At 45.2% G+C, this 13,676-nt stretch overlaps 1 protein-coding gene across 1 annotated transcript in view; it reads right to left on the reverse strand.

The window, feature by feature from the left end:
* LOC123996728 (GDP-mannose 4,6 dehydratase-like) overlaps positions 1 to 13,163 on the reverse strand; it is a 78,507-nt gene extending 65,344 nt beyond the window's left edge. Inside the window, exons 1-2 of the mRNA XM_046300363.1 lie at positions 13,013 to 13,163; positions 8,451 to 8,547 (exon numbers count right to left, since the gene is read on the reverse strand). Coding sequence (XP_046156319.1) covers positions 8,451 to 8,547; positions 13,013 to 13,128 — 213 coding nt within the window. The 5' untranslated portion in view covers positions 13,129 to 13,163. The remainder of the gene's footprint in view (positions 1 to 8,450; positions 8,548 to 13,012) is intronic.
* Between the last annotated feature and the right edge of the window lie 513 nt (positions 13,164 to 13,676).

Below are 13,676 nucleotides of genomic sequence, written 5' to 3' on the forward strand. Positions count from 1 at the left end.
ATATAAATATGTTACAGACACACTCACATACAGTATATAAATATGTTACAGACACACTCACATACAGTATACAGTTGAAGTCAGAAGTTTACATATAGTTTACATATACTTAGGTTGGTCATTAAAACTCATTTTTCAACCACTCCACAAATTTCTTATTAACTTCTCTAGGGTAGAGGGCAGCATTTGGAATTTTGGATGAAAAGCGTGCCCAAGTCAAACTGCTGTCTACTCAGGCCCAGAAGATAGGATATGCATATGGCTTCTTGCTTGCTGAGTGGTCCCATGGTGTTTATACTTGCCTACTATTGTTTGTACAGGTGAACGTGGTACCTTCAGGCATTTGAAAATTGCTCCCAAGGATAAACCAGAGTTGTGGAGGTCTACAATTCTTTTTATGAGGTCTTGGCTGATTTCTTTCGATTTTCCCATGATGTCAAGCAAAGAGGCACTGAGCTTGAAGGTAGGCCTTGAAATTCATCCACAGGTACACCTCCAATTGACTCAACTGATGTCAATTAGCCAATCAGAAGCTTCTAAAGACATGACATAATCTTCTGGAATTTTCCAAGCTGTTTAAAGGCACAGTCAACTTAGTGTATGTAAAAATCTGATCCACTGGAATTGCGATACAGTCAATTATAAGTGAAATATATATACAGTTGAAGTCTGAAGTTTACAAACATTTAGGTTGGAGTCATTAAAACTCATTTTTCAACCACTCCACAAATTTCTTGTTAACAAACTATAGTTTTGGCAAGTCGGTTAGGACATCTACTTTGTGCATGACACAAGTCATTTTTCCAACAATTGTTTACAGAGAGATGATTTCACTTATAATTCACTGTCAAAGTGAATTATAATTCACATTCAAATTATAATTCAATTATAATTCACATTCAAAGTCTTGCCATACATTTTTAAGACGATTTATGTCAAAACTGTAACTAGGCCTCTCATGAACATTCAATGTCATCTTGGTAAGCAACTCCAGAGTATATTTGGCTTTGTGTTTTAGGTTATTGTCCCACAGAAAGGTGAATTAATCTCCCAGTGTCTGTTGGAAAACAGACAACCACGTTTTCCTCTAGGAGTTTGCTGTGCTTAGCTCTATTCAATTTATTTTATTCCAAAACAATACCTTGTCTTTGCCGATGACAACCATAGCCATAACATGATGCAGCCACCACCATGCTTGAAAATATGAAGACTGGTACTCAGTGATGTGTTGGATATGACCTAAACATACCGCTTTGTATTCAGGACATAAAGTTAATTTCTTTGCCAGATTTTTTGCAGGTTTAGTTTAGTGCCTTATTGCAAACAGGATGCATGTTTTGGAATATTTGTATTCTGTACAGGCTTCCTTCTTTTCCCTCTGTCATTTGGGTTAATATTGTGGAGTAACTACAATATTGTTGATCCATCCTCAGTTTTCTCCCATCACAGCCATTAAACTCTGTAACTGTTTTAAAGTCACCATTGGCGTCATGGTAAAATCCCTAAGCGGTTTCCTTCCTCTGAGGCAACTGAGTTAAGAAGGACGCCTGTATCTTTGTTGTGACTGGGTGTATTGATACACCATCCAAATTGTAATTAATAACTTCACCATGCTCAAAGGGATATTCATTGTCTGCTTTATTATTATTTTTTACCCATCTACCAATAGGTGCCTGTCTTTGCGAGGCATAGGAAAACATACCTGGTATTTATGGCTTAATCTGTGTCTGAAATTCACTGTTCGAACTTACAGATAATTGTATGTGTGGGGTACAGAGATGAGGTACTTATTTTGTGACTTATTAAGCACATTTTTACTCCTGAACTTATGTATTCTTGCTTTAACAAAGGGGTTGAATACAACATAGCTTCTGCGTGCATATCAGCTAGAAAGATGTGTCGGCATCGAGTAATTGTCTCTGTCCCCCTCCCAGTTAGGGGGAGTGATGAGCTCTAGAGCAGAGTCTCACAATTCAATCGCTGGTTGAAAACTGTTTTCTGCCCCTCCCAAAAGATAGAATTTGTACATAATTGGCCCTCTTTCTGGGACTCACCCACAAACAGGACCAAGCCTGACCTGCTGAGGAGTGACGGACTCCATCCTAGCTGGAGGGGTGCTCTCATCTTATCTGCCAACATAGACAGGGCTCTAACTCCTCTAGCTCCACAATTAAATAGTGCAGCAGGCTATTAGCCAGCCTGCCAGCATAGTGGAGTCTGCCACTAGCATAGTCAGTGTAGTCAGCTCAGCTATCACCATTGAGACCGTGTCTGTGCCTCGACCTAGGTTGGGCAAAACTAAACATGGCGGTGTTCGCCTTAGCAATCTCACTAGGATAAAGACCACCTCCATTCCTGTCATTACTGAAAGAGATCATGATACCTCACATCTCAAAATAGGGCTACTTAATGTTATATCCCTTACTTCAAAGGCAATTATAGTCAATGAACTAATCACTAATCATAATCTTGATGTGATTGGCCTGACTGAAACATGGCTTAAGCCTGATGAATTTACTGTGTTAAATGAGGCCTCACCTCCTGGCTACACTAGTGACCATATCCCCCGTGCATCCCGCAAAGGAGGTGTTGCTAACATTTACGATAGCAAATTTCAATTTACAAAAAAAAAAATGACGTTTTCATCTTTTGAGCTTCTAGTCATGAAATCTGCAGCCTACTCAATCCCTTTTTATAGCTACTGTTTACAGGCCTCCTGGGCCATATACAGCGTTTCTCCCTATCGGACCTTGTAGTCATAGCAGATAATATTCTAATCTTTGGTGACTTTAATATTCACATGGAAAAGTCCACAGACCCACTCCAAAATGCTTTCGGAGCCATCATCGACTCAGTGTGTTTTGTCCAACATGTCTCTGGACCCACTCACTGTCACAGTCATACGCTGGACCTAGTTTTGTCCCATGGAATAAATGTTGTGGATCTTAATGTTTTTCCTCATAATCCTGGACTATCGGACCACCATTTTATTACGTTTGCAATTGCAACAAATAATATGCTCAGACCCCAACCAAGGAACATCAAAAGTTGTGCTATAAATTCACAGACAACACAAAGATTCCTTGATGCCCTTCCAGACTCCCTCTGCCTACCCAAGGACGCCAGAGGACAAAAATCCGTTAACCACCTAACTGAGGATCTCAATTTAACCTTGCGCAATACCCTAGATGCAGTTGCACCCCTAAAAACTAAAAAAATGTCTCATAAGAAACTAGTTCCCTGGTACACAGAAAATACCCGAGCTCTGAAGCAAGCTTCCAGAAAATTGGAACGGAAATGGCGCCACACCAAACTGGAATTCTTCCGACTAGCTTGGAAGGACGGTACCGTGCAGTACCGAAGAGCCCTTACTGCTGCTCGATCATCCTATTTTTCTAACTTAATTGAGGAAAATAAGAACAATCCGAAATTCCTTTTTGATACTGTGGCAAGGATAAACTAAAAAGCAGCATTCCCCAAGAGAGGATGACTTTCACTTTAGCAGTGATAAATTCATGAACTTCTTTGAGGAAAAGATTATGATTATTAGAAAGCAAATTACGGACTCCTCTTTAAACCTGCGTATTCCTCCAAACCTCAGTTGTCCTGAGTCTGCACAACTCTGCCAGGACCTAGGATCAAGAGAGACGCTCAAGTGTTTTAGTACTATATCTCTTGACACAATGATGAAAATAATCATGGCCTCTAAACCTTCAAGCTGTATACTGGACCCTATTCCAACTAAACTACTGAAAGAGCTGCTTCCTGTGCTTGGCCCTCCTATGTTGAACATAATAAACGGCTCTCTATCCACGGGATGTGTACCAAACTCACTAAAAGTGGCAGTAATAAAGCCTCTCTTGAAAAAGCCAAACCTTGACCCAGAAAATATGAAAAACTATCGGCCTATATCGAATCTTCCATTCCTCTCAAAAATTTTAGAGAAGGCTGTTGCGCAGCAACTCACTGCCTTCCTGAAGACAAACAATGTATACGAAATGCTTCAGTCTGGTTTTAGACCCCATCATAGCACTGAGACGGCACTTGTGAAGGTGGTAAATGACATTTTAATGGCATCGGACCGAGGCTCTGCATCTGTCCTCGTGCTCCTAGACCTTAGTGCTGCTTTTGATACCATCGATCACCACATTCTTTTGGAGAGATTGGAAACCCAAATTGGTCTACACGGACATGTTCTGGCCTGGTTTACGTCTTATCTGTCGGAAAGATATCAGTTTGTCTCTGTGAATGGTTTGTCCTCTGACAAATCAACTGTAAATTTCGGTGTTCCTCAAGGTTCTGTTTTAGGACCACTATTGTTTTCACTATATATTTTACCTCTTGGGGATGTTATTCGAAAACATAATGTAAACTTTCACTGCTATGCGGATGACACACAGCTGTACATTTCAATGAAACATGGTGAAGCCCCAAAATTGCCCTCGCTAGAAGCATGTGTTTCAGACATAAGGAAGTGGATGGCTGCAAACGTTCTACTATTAAACTTGGACAAAACAGAGATGCTTGTTCTAGGTCCCAAGAAACAAAGAGATCTTCTGTTGAATCTGACAATTAATCTTAATGGTTGTACAGTCGTCTCAAATAAAACTGTGAAGGACCTCGGCGTTACTCTGGACCCTGATCTCTCTTTTGAAGAACATATCAAGACCATTTCGAGGACAGCTTTTTTCCATCTACGTAACATTGCAAAAATCAGAAACTTTCTGTCCAAAAATGATGCAGAAAAATTAATCCATGCTTTTGTCACTTCTAGGTTAGACTACTGCAATGCTCTATTTTCCGGCTACCCGGATAAAGCACTAAATAAACTTCAGTTAGTGCTAAATACGGCTGCTAGAATCCTGACTAGAACCAAAAAATTTGATCATATTACTCCAGTGCTAGCCTCTCTACACTGGCTTCCTGTCAAAGCAAGGGCTGATTTCAAGATTTTACTGCTAACCTACAAAGCATTACATGGGCTTGCTCCTACCTACCTCTCTGATTTACCTACACATACCCACACGTACGCTACGGTCACAAGACACAGGCCTCCTAATCGTCCCTAGAATTTCTAAGCAAACAGCTGGAGGCAGGGCTTTCTCCTATAGAGCTCCATTTTTATGGAACGGTCTGCCTACCCATGTCAGAGACGCAAACTCGGTCTCAACCTTTAAGTCTTTACTGAAGACTCATCTCTTCAGTGGGTCATATGATTGAGTGTAGTCTGGCCCAGGAGTGGGAAGGTGAACGGAAAGGCTCTGGAGCAACGAACCGCCCTTGCTGTCTCTGCCTGGTCGGTTCCCCTCTTTCCACTGGGATTCTCTGCCTCTAACCCTGTTACGGGGGCTGAGTCACTGGCTTGCTGGGGCTCTCTCATGCCGTCCCTGGGGAGGGGGGGGGGGTGCGTCACCTGGGTGGGTTGATTCACTGTTGTGGTCGGCCTGTCTGGGTTGGCGCCCCCCCCCCTTGGGTTGTACCGTGGTGGAGATCTTTGTGGGCTATACTCGGCCTTGTCTCAGGATGGTAAGTTGGTGGTTGAAGATATCCCCCTAGTGGTATGGGGGCTGTGCTTTGGCAAAGTGGGTGGGGTTATATCCTTCCTGTTTGGCCCGGTCCGGGGGTGTCCTCGGATGGGGCCACAGTGTCTCCTGACCCCCCCTGTCTCAGCCTCCAGTATTTATGCTGCAGTAGTTTATGTGTCGTGGGGCTAGGGTCAGTTTGTTATATCTTGAGTACTTCTCCTGTCCTATTCGGTGTCCTGTGTGAATCTAAGTGTGCATTTTCTAATTCTCTCCTTCTCTCTTTCTTTCTCTCTCTCGGAGGACCTGAGCACTAGGACCTTGCCCCAGGACTACCTGAGATGATGACTCCTTGCTGTCCCCAGTCCACCTGGCCATGCTGCCCTCCAGTTTCAACTGGCCTGGGCCCTAGGACCATGTCCCAGGACTACCTGACATGATGACTCCTTGCTGTCCCCAGTCCACCTGGCCATGCTGCTGCTCCAGTTTCAACTGTTCTGCCTTACTATTATTCAACCATGCTGGTCATTTATGAACATTTGAACATCTTGGCCACGTTCTGTTATAATCTCCACCCGGCACAGCCAGAAGAGGACTGGCCACCCCACATATGCTCTCTCTAATTCTCTCTTTCTTTCTCTCTCTCGGAGGACCTGAGCCCTAGGACCGTGCCCCAGGACTACCTGACATGATGGCTCCTTGCTGTCCCCAGTCCACCTGACTGTGCTGCTGCTCCAGTTTCAACTGTTCTGCCTTATTATTAGTCGACCATGCTGGTCATTTATGAACATTTGAACATCTTGGTCATGTTCTGTTATAATCTCCACCCGGCACAGCCAGAAGAGGACTGGCCACCCCACATAGCCCGGTTCCTCTCTAGGTTTCTTCCTAGGTTTTGGCCTTTCTAGGGAGTTTTTCCTAGCCACCGTGCTTTTACACCTGCATTGTTTGCTGTTTGGGGTTTTAGGCTGGGTTTCTGTACAGCACTTTGAGATATCAGCTGATGTACGAAGGGCTATATAAATAAATTTGATTTGATTTTATTTATTTATTGACTCAAGACATTTCAGCTTTTAATTTTTAATTAATTGGTAAAAATGTCTAAAAACATTATTCCACGTTGACATTATGGGGTATTGTGTTTTAGCCAAGTGACACAAAATCTAAATTAATACATTTTAAATTCAGGCTGTAACACAACAAAATATGGAAAAAGTCAAGTGGTGTGAATAATTTAGCTGTGCTAGTCACTTTTTCAATCACATTCTTGTTTGACTGAGTATTGTATCCTGACCCTTGACACACGCATGCACACACACGCATGCACACACACACACACACACACACACACACACACACACACACACACACACACACACACACACACACACACACACACACACACACACACACACACACACACACACACACACACACACACACACACACACACACACACACACACACACACACACACACACACACGATGACAGGTACTTCCAGTTGAACAGGGGAACAATGCTAAGCCGCATGAGCAGTGTCAAACACACTTCCTGTCTCAGGGGTCAGAGGCTAAATGCTCCTCATTCTCTCCTCTTTCTCTTTAAATATTCTTATAACCTGCCTGCTTTCACCTGGAGTTACTGAGGGGAGGGAGAGAGAGTGAAAAGACACCCACAGAGACAAGGAGAGCAAGAGAGCAAGAGTGCAAATAATCAAGAATCCTCAAACTGTACAATTCCCCTCTCTTCCTCTCCTCACCCCCCTGGATCTCCGTGATCATGTGTCCAAGTGTAAACTTTCTCTACCCAGTTCAACCAGTCTATTTTACATCCATAACTAACTAAACGTCCTGCTCCTATTTCATCTCCAGTCTATAAGAGAGAGGACAGACAGTGGTTCCCTCCGGCATCTACTTTCTCTCCCCAGACAGAGTACTTCATCCCCAGGTGTGTGTGGAAGTCCCATCCATCAGTCACCAGTGACTCCTCTATAATCCTGCAGCATCACTCAGCTGGGTCCTAATCCTCCAGGGCCATCTCATAGTTCAGAGGGCCCTGCAGTTTAAACACTACCCTAATCCTGTCCCAAACACCCTGGGGCAATGCTACACCCTCCCCCAGGGGAACCCCCGGACCCCCCCAGGGCACAGTGATGACAGAGGGATCTCTTTATCTCCATGTCTAGCTCTCCCCTCTTTTGGATATCACCCTCCCCCTCGCTCTCTCTCTCAAAACAGTTCATCTTACAGACTCTGAGACGGTTCTTCACTCAACACAGACAGACCTGCCACAAACTGACCAATAAAATAAGGAATAAATCTAACTCACAGTACACATGTAATAAGACCACAACCGTAGAGTGTTGCGTGTCTCAATATGACTTGACTTTCAGCATGTATTGACAGGATATTCAATACCTTCAGAGAAGACAACCAGCTATTTCCAGCTGTTAAGAAAGCAACACAATAAGAGAGAGGGGGAGCTGGACCTACAGATGTCTACTGATCATGTTAAGGCTGATAACTATATGGTCCCACAAACAATCCCCGGAAAGCAGAACAGTAAACACTGATATTATAATTCTTTGTTGAAAGAAAGAAATCATGTGTTGAAAGAATAACAACCTTCAGTCATTTATTAAAGGGAATATCAGGCTATGAGCATGATACAAACATCCCATACTATTCACTCCCTGCATTTCTCTGTCTGTAACATCACCAAAGACCCGTAGATGGACTGAAACAAAGTCACACACCCCATCAGACAGCTCAGCTGTACCTGTTGTTTTAAACTGAGCTGTCGGAGGCATTTGCCTGATCTATAGAAGGACCCTAAAAGTGAGACAGGTCAGGTTGGTGCATTACCACTTCATCATCCCCCAACACGCACGCACGCACCCACACGCACACACACACACACGACTCACCACTTCAGTAGGACGGTAGTACTTGGAGTCCACCTTCACATGAATCACCCCTGTCTCCTGGCAACGACCAACCTCGTTCTCATCTTTCCCCTCCCACCTGGAGAGACAGATTGAGACAGAGAAAGAGGAAGAGGAGTAATGGAGGGAGAGAAATGAAGATTGAGAGAGAGGGGAGAGATGGAGGGAGAGAAAGAGGGGAGAGGAATGGAGGGAGAGAAAGAGAGGGGGAGGAATGGAGGGAGAGAAAGAGAGGGGGAGGAATGGAGGGAGAGAAATAGAGGGAAAGGAATGGAGGGAGAGAAAGAGAGGGGGAGGAATGGAGGGAGAGAAAGAGAGGGGGAGGAATGGAGGGAGAGAAAGAGAGGGGGGAGGAATGGAGGGAGAGAAAGAGAGGGGAGGAATGGAGGGAGAGAAAGAGAGGGGAGGAATGGAGGGAGAGAAAGAGAGTGGGAGGAATGGAGAGAGAGAAAGAGAGGGGGAGGAATGGAGGGAGAGAAAATGAGAGGGGGGGAGGAATGGAGAGAGAGAAAGAGAGGGGGAGGAATGGAGAGAGAGAAAGAGAGAGAGGAATGGAGGGACAGAAAGAGGAATGGAGGGAGAGAAAGAGAGGGGGGGAATGGAGAGAGAGAAAGAGAGGGGGAGGAATGGAGAGAGAGAAAGAGAGGGGGAGGAATGGAGGGACAGAAAGGGAGGGGAGGAATGGAGGGAGAGAAAGAGGAGGGGACGGAATGGAGAGAGAGAAAGAGAGGGGAGAGGAATAGAGAGAGAGAAAGGGAGGGGGAGGAATGGAGGGAGACAAAGAGAGAGAGGAATGGAGGGAGAGAAAGAAATGGAGAGAGAGAGAGTGGGAGGAATGAATGGAGGGACAGAAAGAGGAATGGAGGGAGAGAAAGAGAGGGGGGAGGAGTATAGAGAGAGAAAGAGAGGGGGAGGAATGGAGAGAAAGAGAGGGGAGGAATGGAGAGAGAGAGAAAGAGAGGGAGGAGGAATGGAGAGAGAGAAAGAGAGTTGAAGGAATGGAGGGACAGAAAGAGAGGGGGAGGAATGGAGAGAGAGAACGAGAGGGGGAGGAATGGAGAGAGAGAAAGAGAGGGGGAGGAATGGAGAGAGAGAAAGAGAGGGGGAGGAATGGAGGGACAGAAAGAGAGGGGGAGGAATGGAGAGAGAGAAAGAGAGGGGGAGGAATGGAGAGAGAGAAAGAGAGGGGGGAGGAATGGAGGGAGAGAAAGAGAGGGGGAGGAATGGAGAGAGAGAAAGAGAGGGGGAGGAATGGAGGGAGACAAAGAGAGGGGACAAAGAGGAATGGAGGGAGAGAAAGAGGAGGGGGAGGAATGGAGGGAGAGAAATGGAGGGAGAGAGAGGGGGAGGAATGGAGAGAGAGAAAGAGAGGGGGAGGAATGGAGGGAGAGAGAATGAGAGGGGAGGGAATGGAGGGAGAGAAAGAGAGTGGGAGGAATGGAGGAGGAGAGAAAGGGGGGAGGAATGGAGAGAGAGAAAGAGGAGGGGGAGGAAATGGAGAGAGAGAGAAGAGAGGGGGAGGAATGGAGAGAGAAAGAAATGGAGAGAGAGGAATGGAGGGACAGAAAGAGGAATGGAGGGAGAGAAAGAGAGGGGGGGAATGGAGAGAGAGAAAGAGAGGGGGAGGAATGGAGAGAGAGAAAGAGAGGGGGAGGAATGGAGAGAGAGAAAGAGAGGGGAGGAATGGAGAGACAGAAAGAGAGGGGGAGGAATGGAGGGAGACAAAGAGAGAGGAATGGAGAGAGAGAAATGGAGAGAGAGAGGAATGGAGAGACAGAAAGAGGAATGGAGGGAGACAAAGAGAGAGAGGAATGGAGGGACAGAAATAGGAATGGAGGGAGACAAAGAGAGAGAGGAATGGAATGACAGAAAGAGGAATGGAGGGAGACAAAGAGAGAGAGAATGGAGGGAGACAAAGAGAGAGGAATGAGGAATGGAGGGAGACAAAGAGAGAGAGGAATGGAGGGACAGAAAGAGGAATGGAGGGAGACAAAGAGAGAGAGGAATGGAGGGAGACAAAGAGAGAGAGGAATGGAGGGAGACAAAGAGAGAGAGGAATGGAGGGACAGAAAGAGGAATGGAGGGCGACAAAGAGAGAGAGGAATGGAGGGAGACAAAGAGAGAGAGGAATGGAGGGAGAGAAAGAGAGAGAGGAATGGAGGGACAGAAAGAGGAATGGAGGGAGACAAAGAGAGAGAGGAATGGAGGGAGACAAAGAGAGAGAGGAATGGAGGGAGAGAAAGAGAGAGAGGAATGGAGGGACAGAAAGAGGAATGGAGGGAGACAAAGAGAGAGAGGAATGGAGGGACAGAAAGAGGAATGGAGGGAGACAAAGACAGAGAGAGGAATGGAAGGACAGAAAGAGGAATGGAGGGAGACAAAGAGAGAGAGGAATGGAGGGACGGAAAGAGGCATGGAGGGAGACAAAGAGAGAGAGGAATGGAGGGAGACAATTAGAGAGAGGAATGGAGGGAGAGAAAGAGAGAGAGGAATGGAGGGACAGAAAGAGGAATGGAGGGAGACAAAGAGAGAGAGGTATGGAGGGACAGAAAGAGGAATGGAGGGAGACAAAGAGAGAGAGGAATGGAGGGACAGAAAGAGGAATGGAGGGAGACAAAGAGAGAGAGGAATGGAGGGACAGAAAGAGGAATGGAGGGAGACAAAGAGAGAGAGGAATGGAGGGACAGAAAGAGGAATGGAGGGATGGAAGGACAGAAAGAGGAATGGAGGGAGACAAAGAGAGAGAGGAATGGAGGGACAGAAAGAGGAATGGAGGGAGACAAAGAGAGAGAGGAATGGAGGGACAGAAAGAGGAATGGAGGGAGAGAAAGAGAGAGAGTGAGAGAGAAAGGGAGATGTTCATCAGTAAATTGAGTGAAGGGCAACTCATAAACCACAGCTGTCCTGGGGTCTACCTCTTCTTCCCCCTCTATCACTCTTTAGATTTTATATTTCCTTCTTCCTCCTTCCTTCGTTTCGGTGTCTGTAGCAGACAAAACATGTCATGGACATCTGTCTGAATGACCAGCCTGTATCACAACGTCTCCGTCTAAATGATCTGCTTGTACTACAACATCTCTGTCTGAATGATCTACCTGTACTACAACATCTCTGCCTGAATGATCTACCTGTACTAGAACATCTCTGTCTGAATGATCTACATGTACTACAACATCTCTGTAAGAATGATCTGCCTGTACTACAACATCTCTGTCTGAATGATCTACCTGTACGACAACATCTCTCTCTGAATGATCTACATGTACTACAACATCTCTGGCTGAATGATCTACATGTACTACAACATCTCTGGCTGAATGATCTGCCTGTACTACAACATCTCTGGCTGAATGATCTACCTGTACTGCAACATCTCTGGCTGAATGATCTACCTACCTGTACTACAACATCTCTGTTTGAATTATCTACCTGTACTACAACATCTCTGTCTGAATGATCTACATGTACTACAACATCTCTGTAAGAATTATCTACCTGTACTACAACATCTCTGTCTGAATGATCTACCTGTACGACAACATCTCTGTCTGAATGATCTACCTGTACTACAACATCTCTGGCTGAATGATCTACCTGTACTGCAACATCTCTGGCTGAATGATCTACCTACCTGTACTACAACATCTCTGTCTGAATGATCTACCTGTACTACAACATCTCTGTCTGAATGATCTACATGTACTACAACATCTCTGTAAGAATGATCTACCTGTACTACAACATCTCTGTCTGAATGATCTACCTGTACGACAACATCTCTGTCTGAATGATCTACCTGTACTACAACATCTCTGTCTGAATGATCTGCCCATACTACAACATCTCTGTCTGAATGATCTACAACATCTCTGTCTGAATGATCTACCTGTACTACAACATCTCTGGCTGAATGATCTGCCTGTACTACAACATCTCTGGCTGAATGATCTGCTTGTACTACAACATCTCTGTCTGAATGATCTACCTGTACTACAACATCTCTGGCTGAATGATCTACATGTACTACAACATCTCTGTAAGAATGATCTACCTGTACTACAACATCTCTGTCTGACTGATCTGCTTGTACTACAACATCTCTGTCTGAATGATCTACCTGTACTACAACATCTCTGTCTGAATGATCTGCCTGTACTACAACATCTCTGTCTGAATGATCTACCTGTACTACAACATCTCTGTAAGAATGATCTACCTGTACTACAACATCTCTGTCTGAATGATCGACATGTACTACAACATCTCTGTAAGAATGATCTGTCTGAATGATCGACTGTACTACAACATCTCTGTAAGAATGATCTGCCTGTACTACAACATCTCTGTCTGAATGATCTACCTGTACTACAACATCTCTGTCTGAATGATCTACCTGTACTACAAGATGGTGTGAATCTACCTGTACTACAACATCTTACATTCGCAGATGGGTGTGTATGTCTGACTTCGTACATCTCTGACGATTGATGTGTGTGTTGTGAGTATGTGTGTGCATGCATGTGTGTATGTGTGAATATACTCACACAATGGTCTTGCCCACATGTTTGAAGGACTTCTCCACAAACTCCCTGACACTATGGACCTCCCCCGTCGCTATGACAAGGTCCTCTGGCTCCTCCTGCTGAAGCATCAGCCACATAGCCTGAGTGAGTGAGTGAGAGAGAGAGAGAGAGAGAGAGAGAGAGAGAGAGAGAGAGAGAGAGAGAGAGAGAGAGAGAGAGAGAGAGAGAGAGAGAGAGAGAGAGAGAGAGAGAGAGGGGAGAGATGGGGAGAGAGAGGATGGGGAGAGAGATGGAGAGAGAGAGAGATGGAGAGAGAGAGGATGGGGAGAGAGAGAGAGAGGAGAGAGAGAGAGAGAGAGAGAGAGAGAGAGAGAGAGAGAGAGGAGATGAGAGAGAGAGGGGAGAGAGAGATGGAGAGAGAGAGATGGAGAGGGGGAGGGAGAAAGAGATAGAGAGAAAGGGAGAGAGAGAGAGAGAGAGAGAGAGGGAGATGGAGAGAGAGATAGAGAGAAAGGGAGAGAGAAGGAGAGAGAGGGAGATGGAGAGAGAGGGGGGAGAGGTTAAACAAATCACTGCTAGATCAGAGACAAACAGAGAGTGACACGTGATTGGTCACACAGATTGGAGTAGAACCAACATGTTCCTGTATCTGACAGAAAGGAAGTGAACCTGTGACCTCAGAGAG

The sequence above is a fragment of the Oncorhynchus gorbuscha genome, linkage group LG15, assembly GCF_021184085.1.
Source record: "Oncorhynchus gorbuscha isolate QuinsamMale2020 ecotype Even-year linkage group LG15, OgorEven_v1.0, whole genome shotgun sequence".
Classification (NCBI taxonomy): Eukaryota; Metazoa; Chordata; class Actinopteri; order Salmoniformes; family Salmonidae; genus Oncorhynchus; species Oncorhynchus gorbuscha.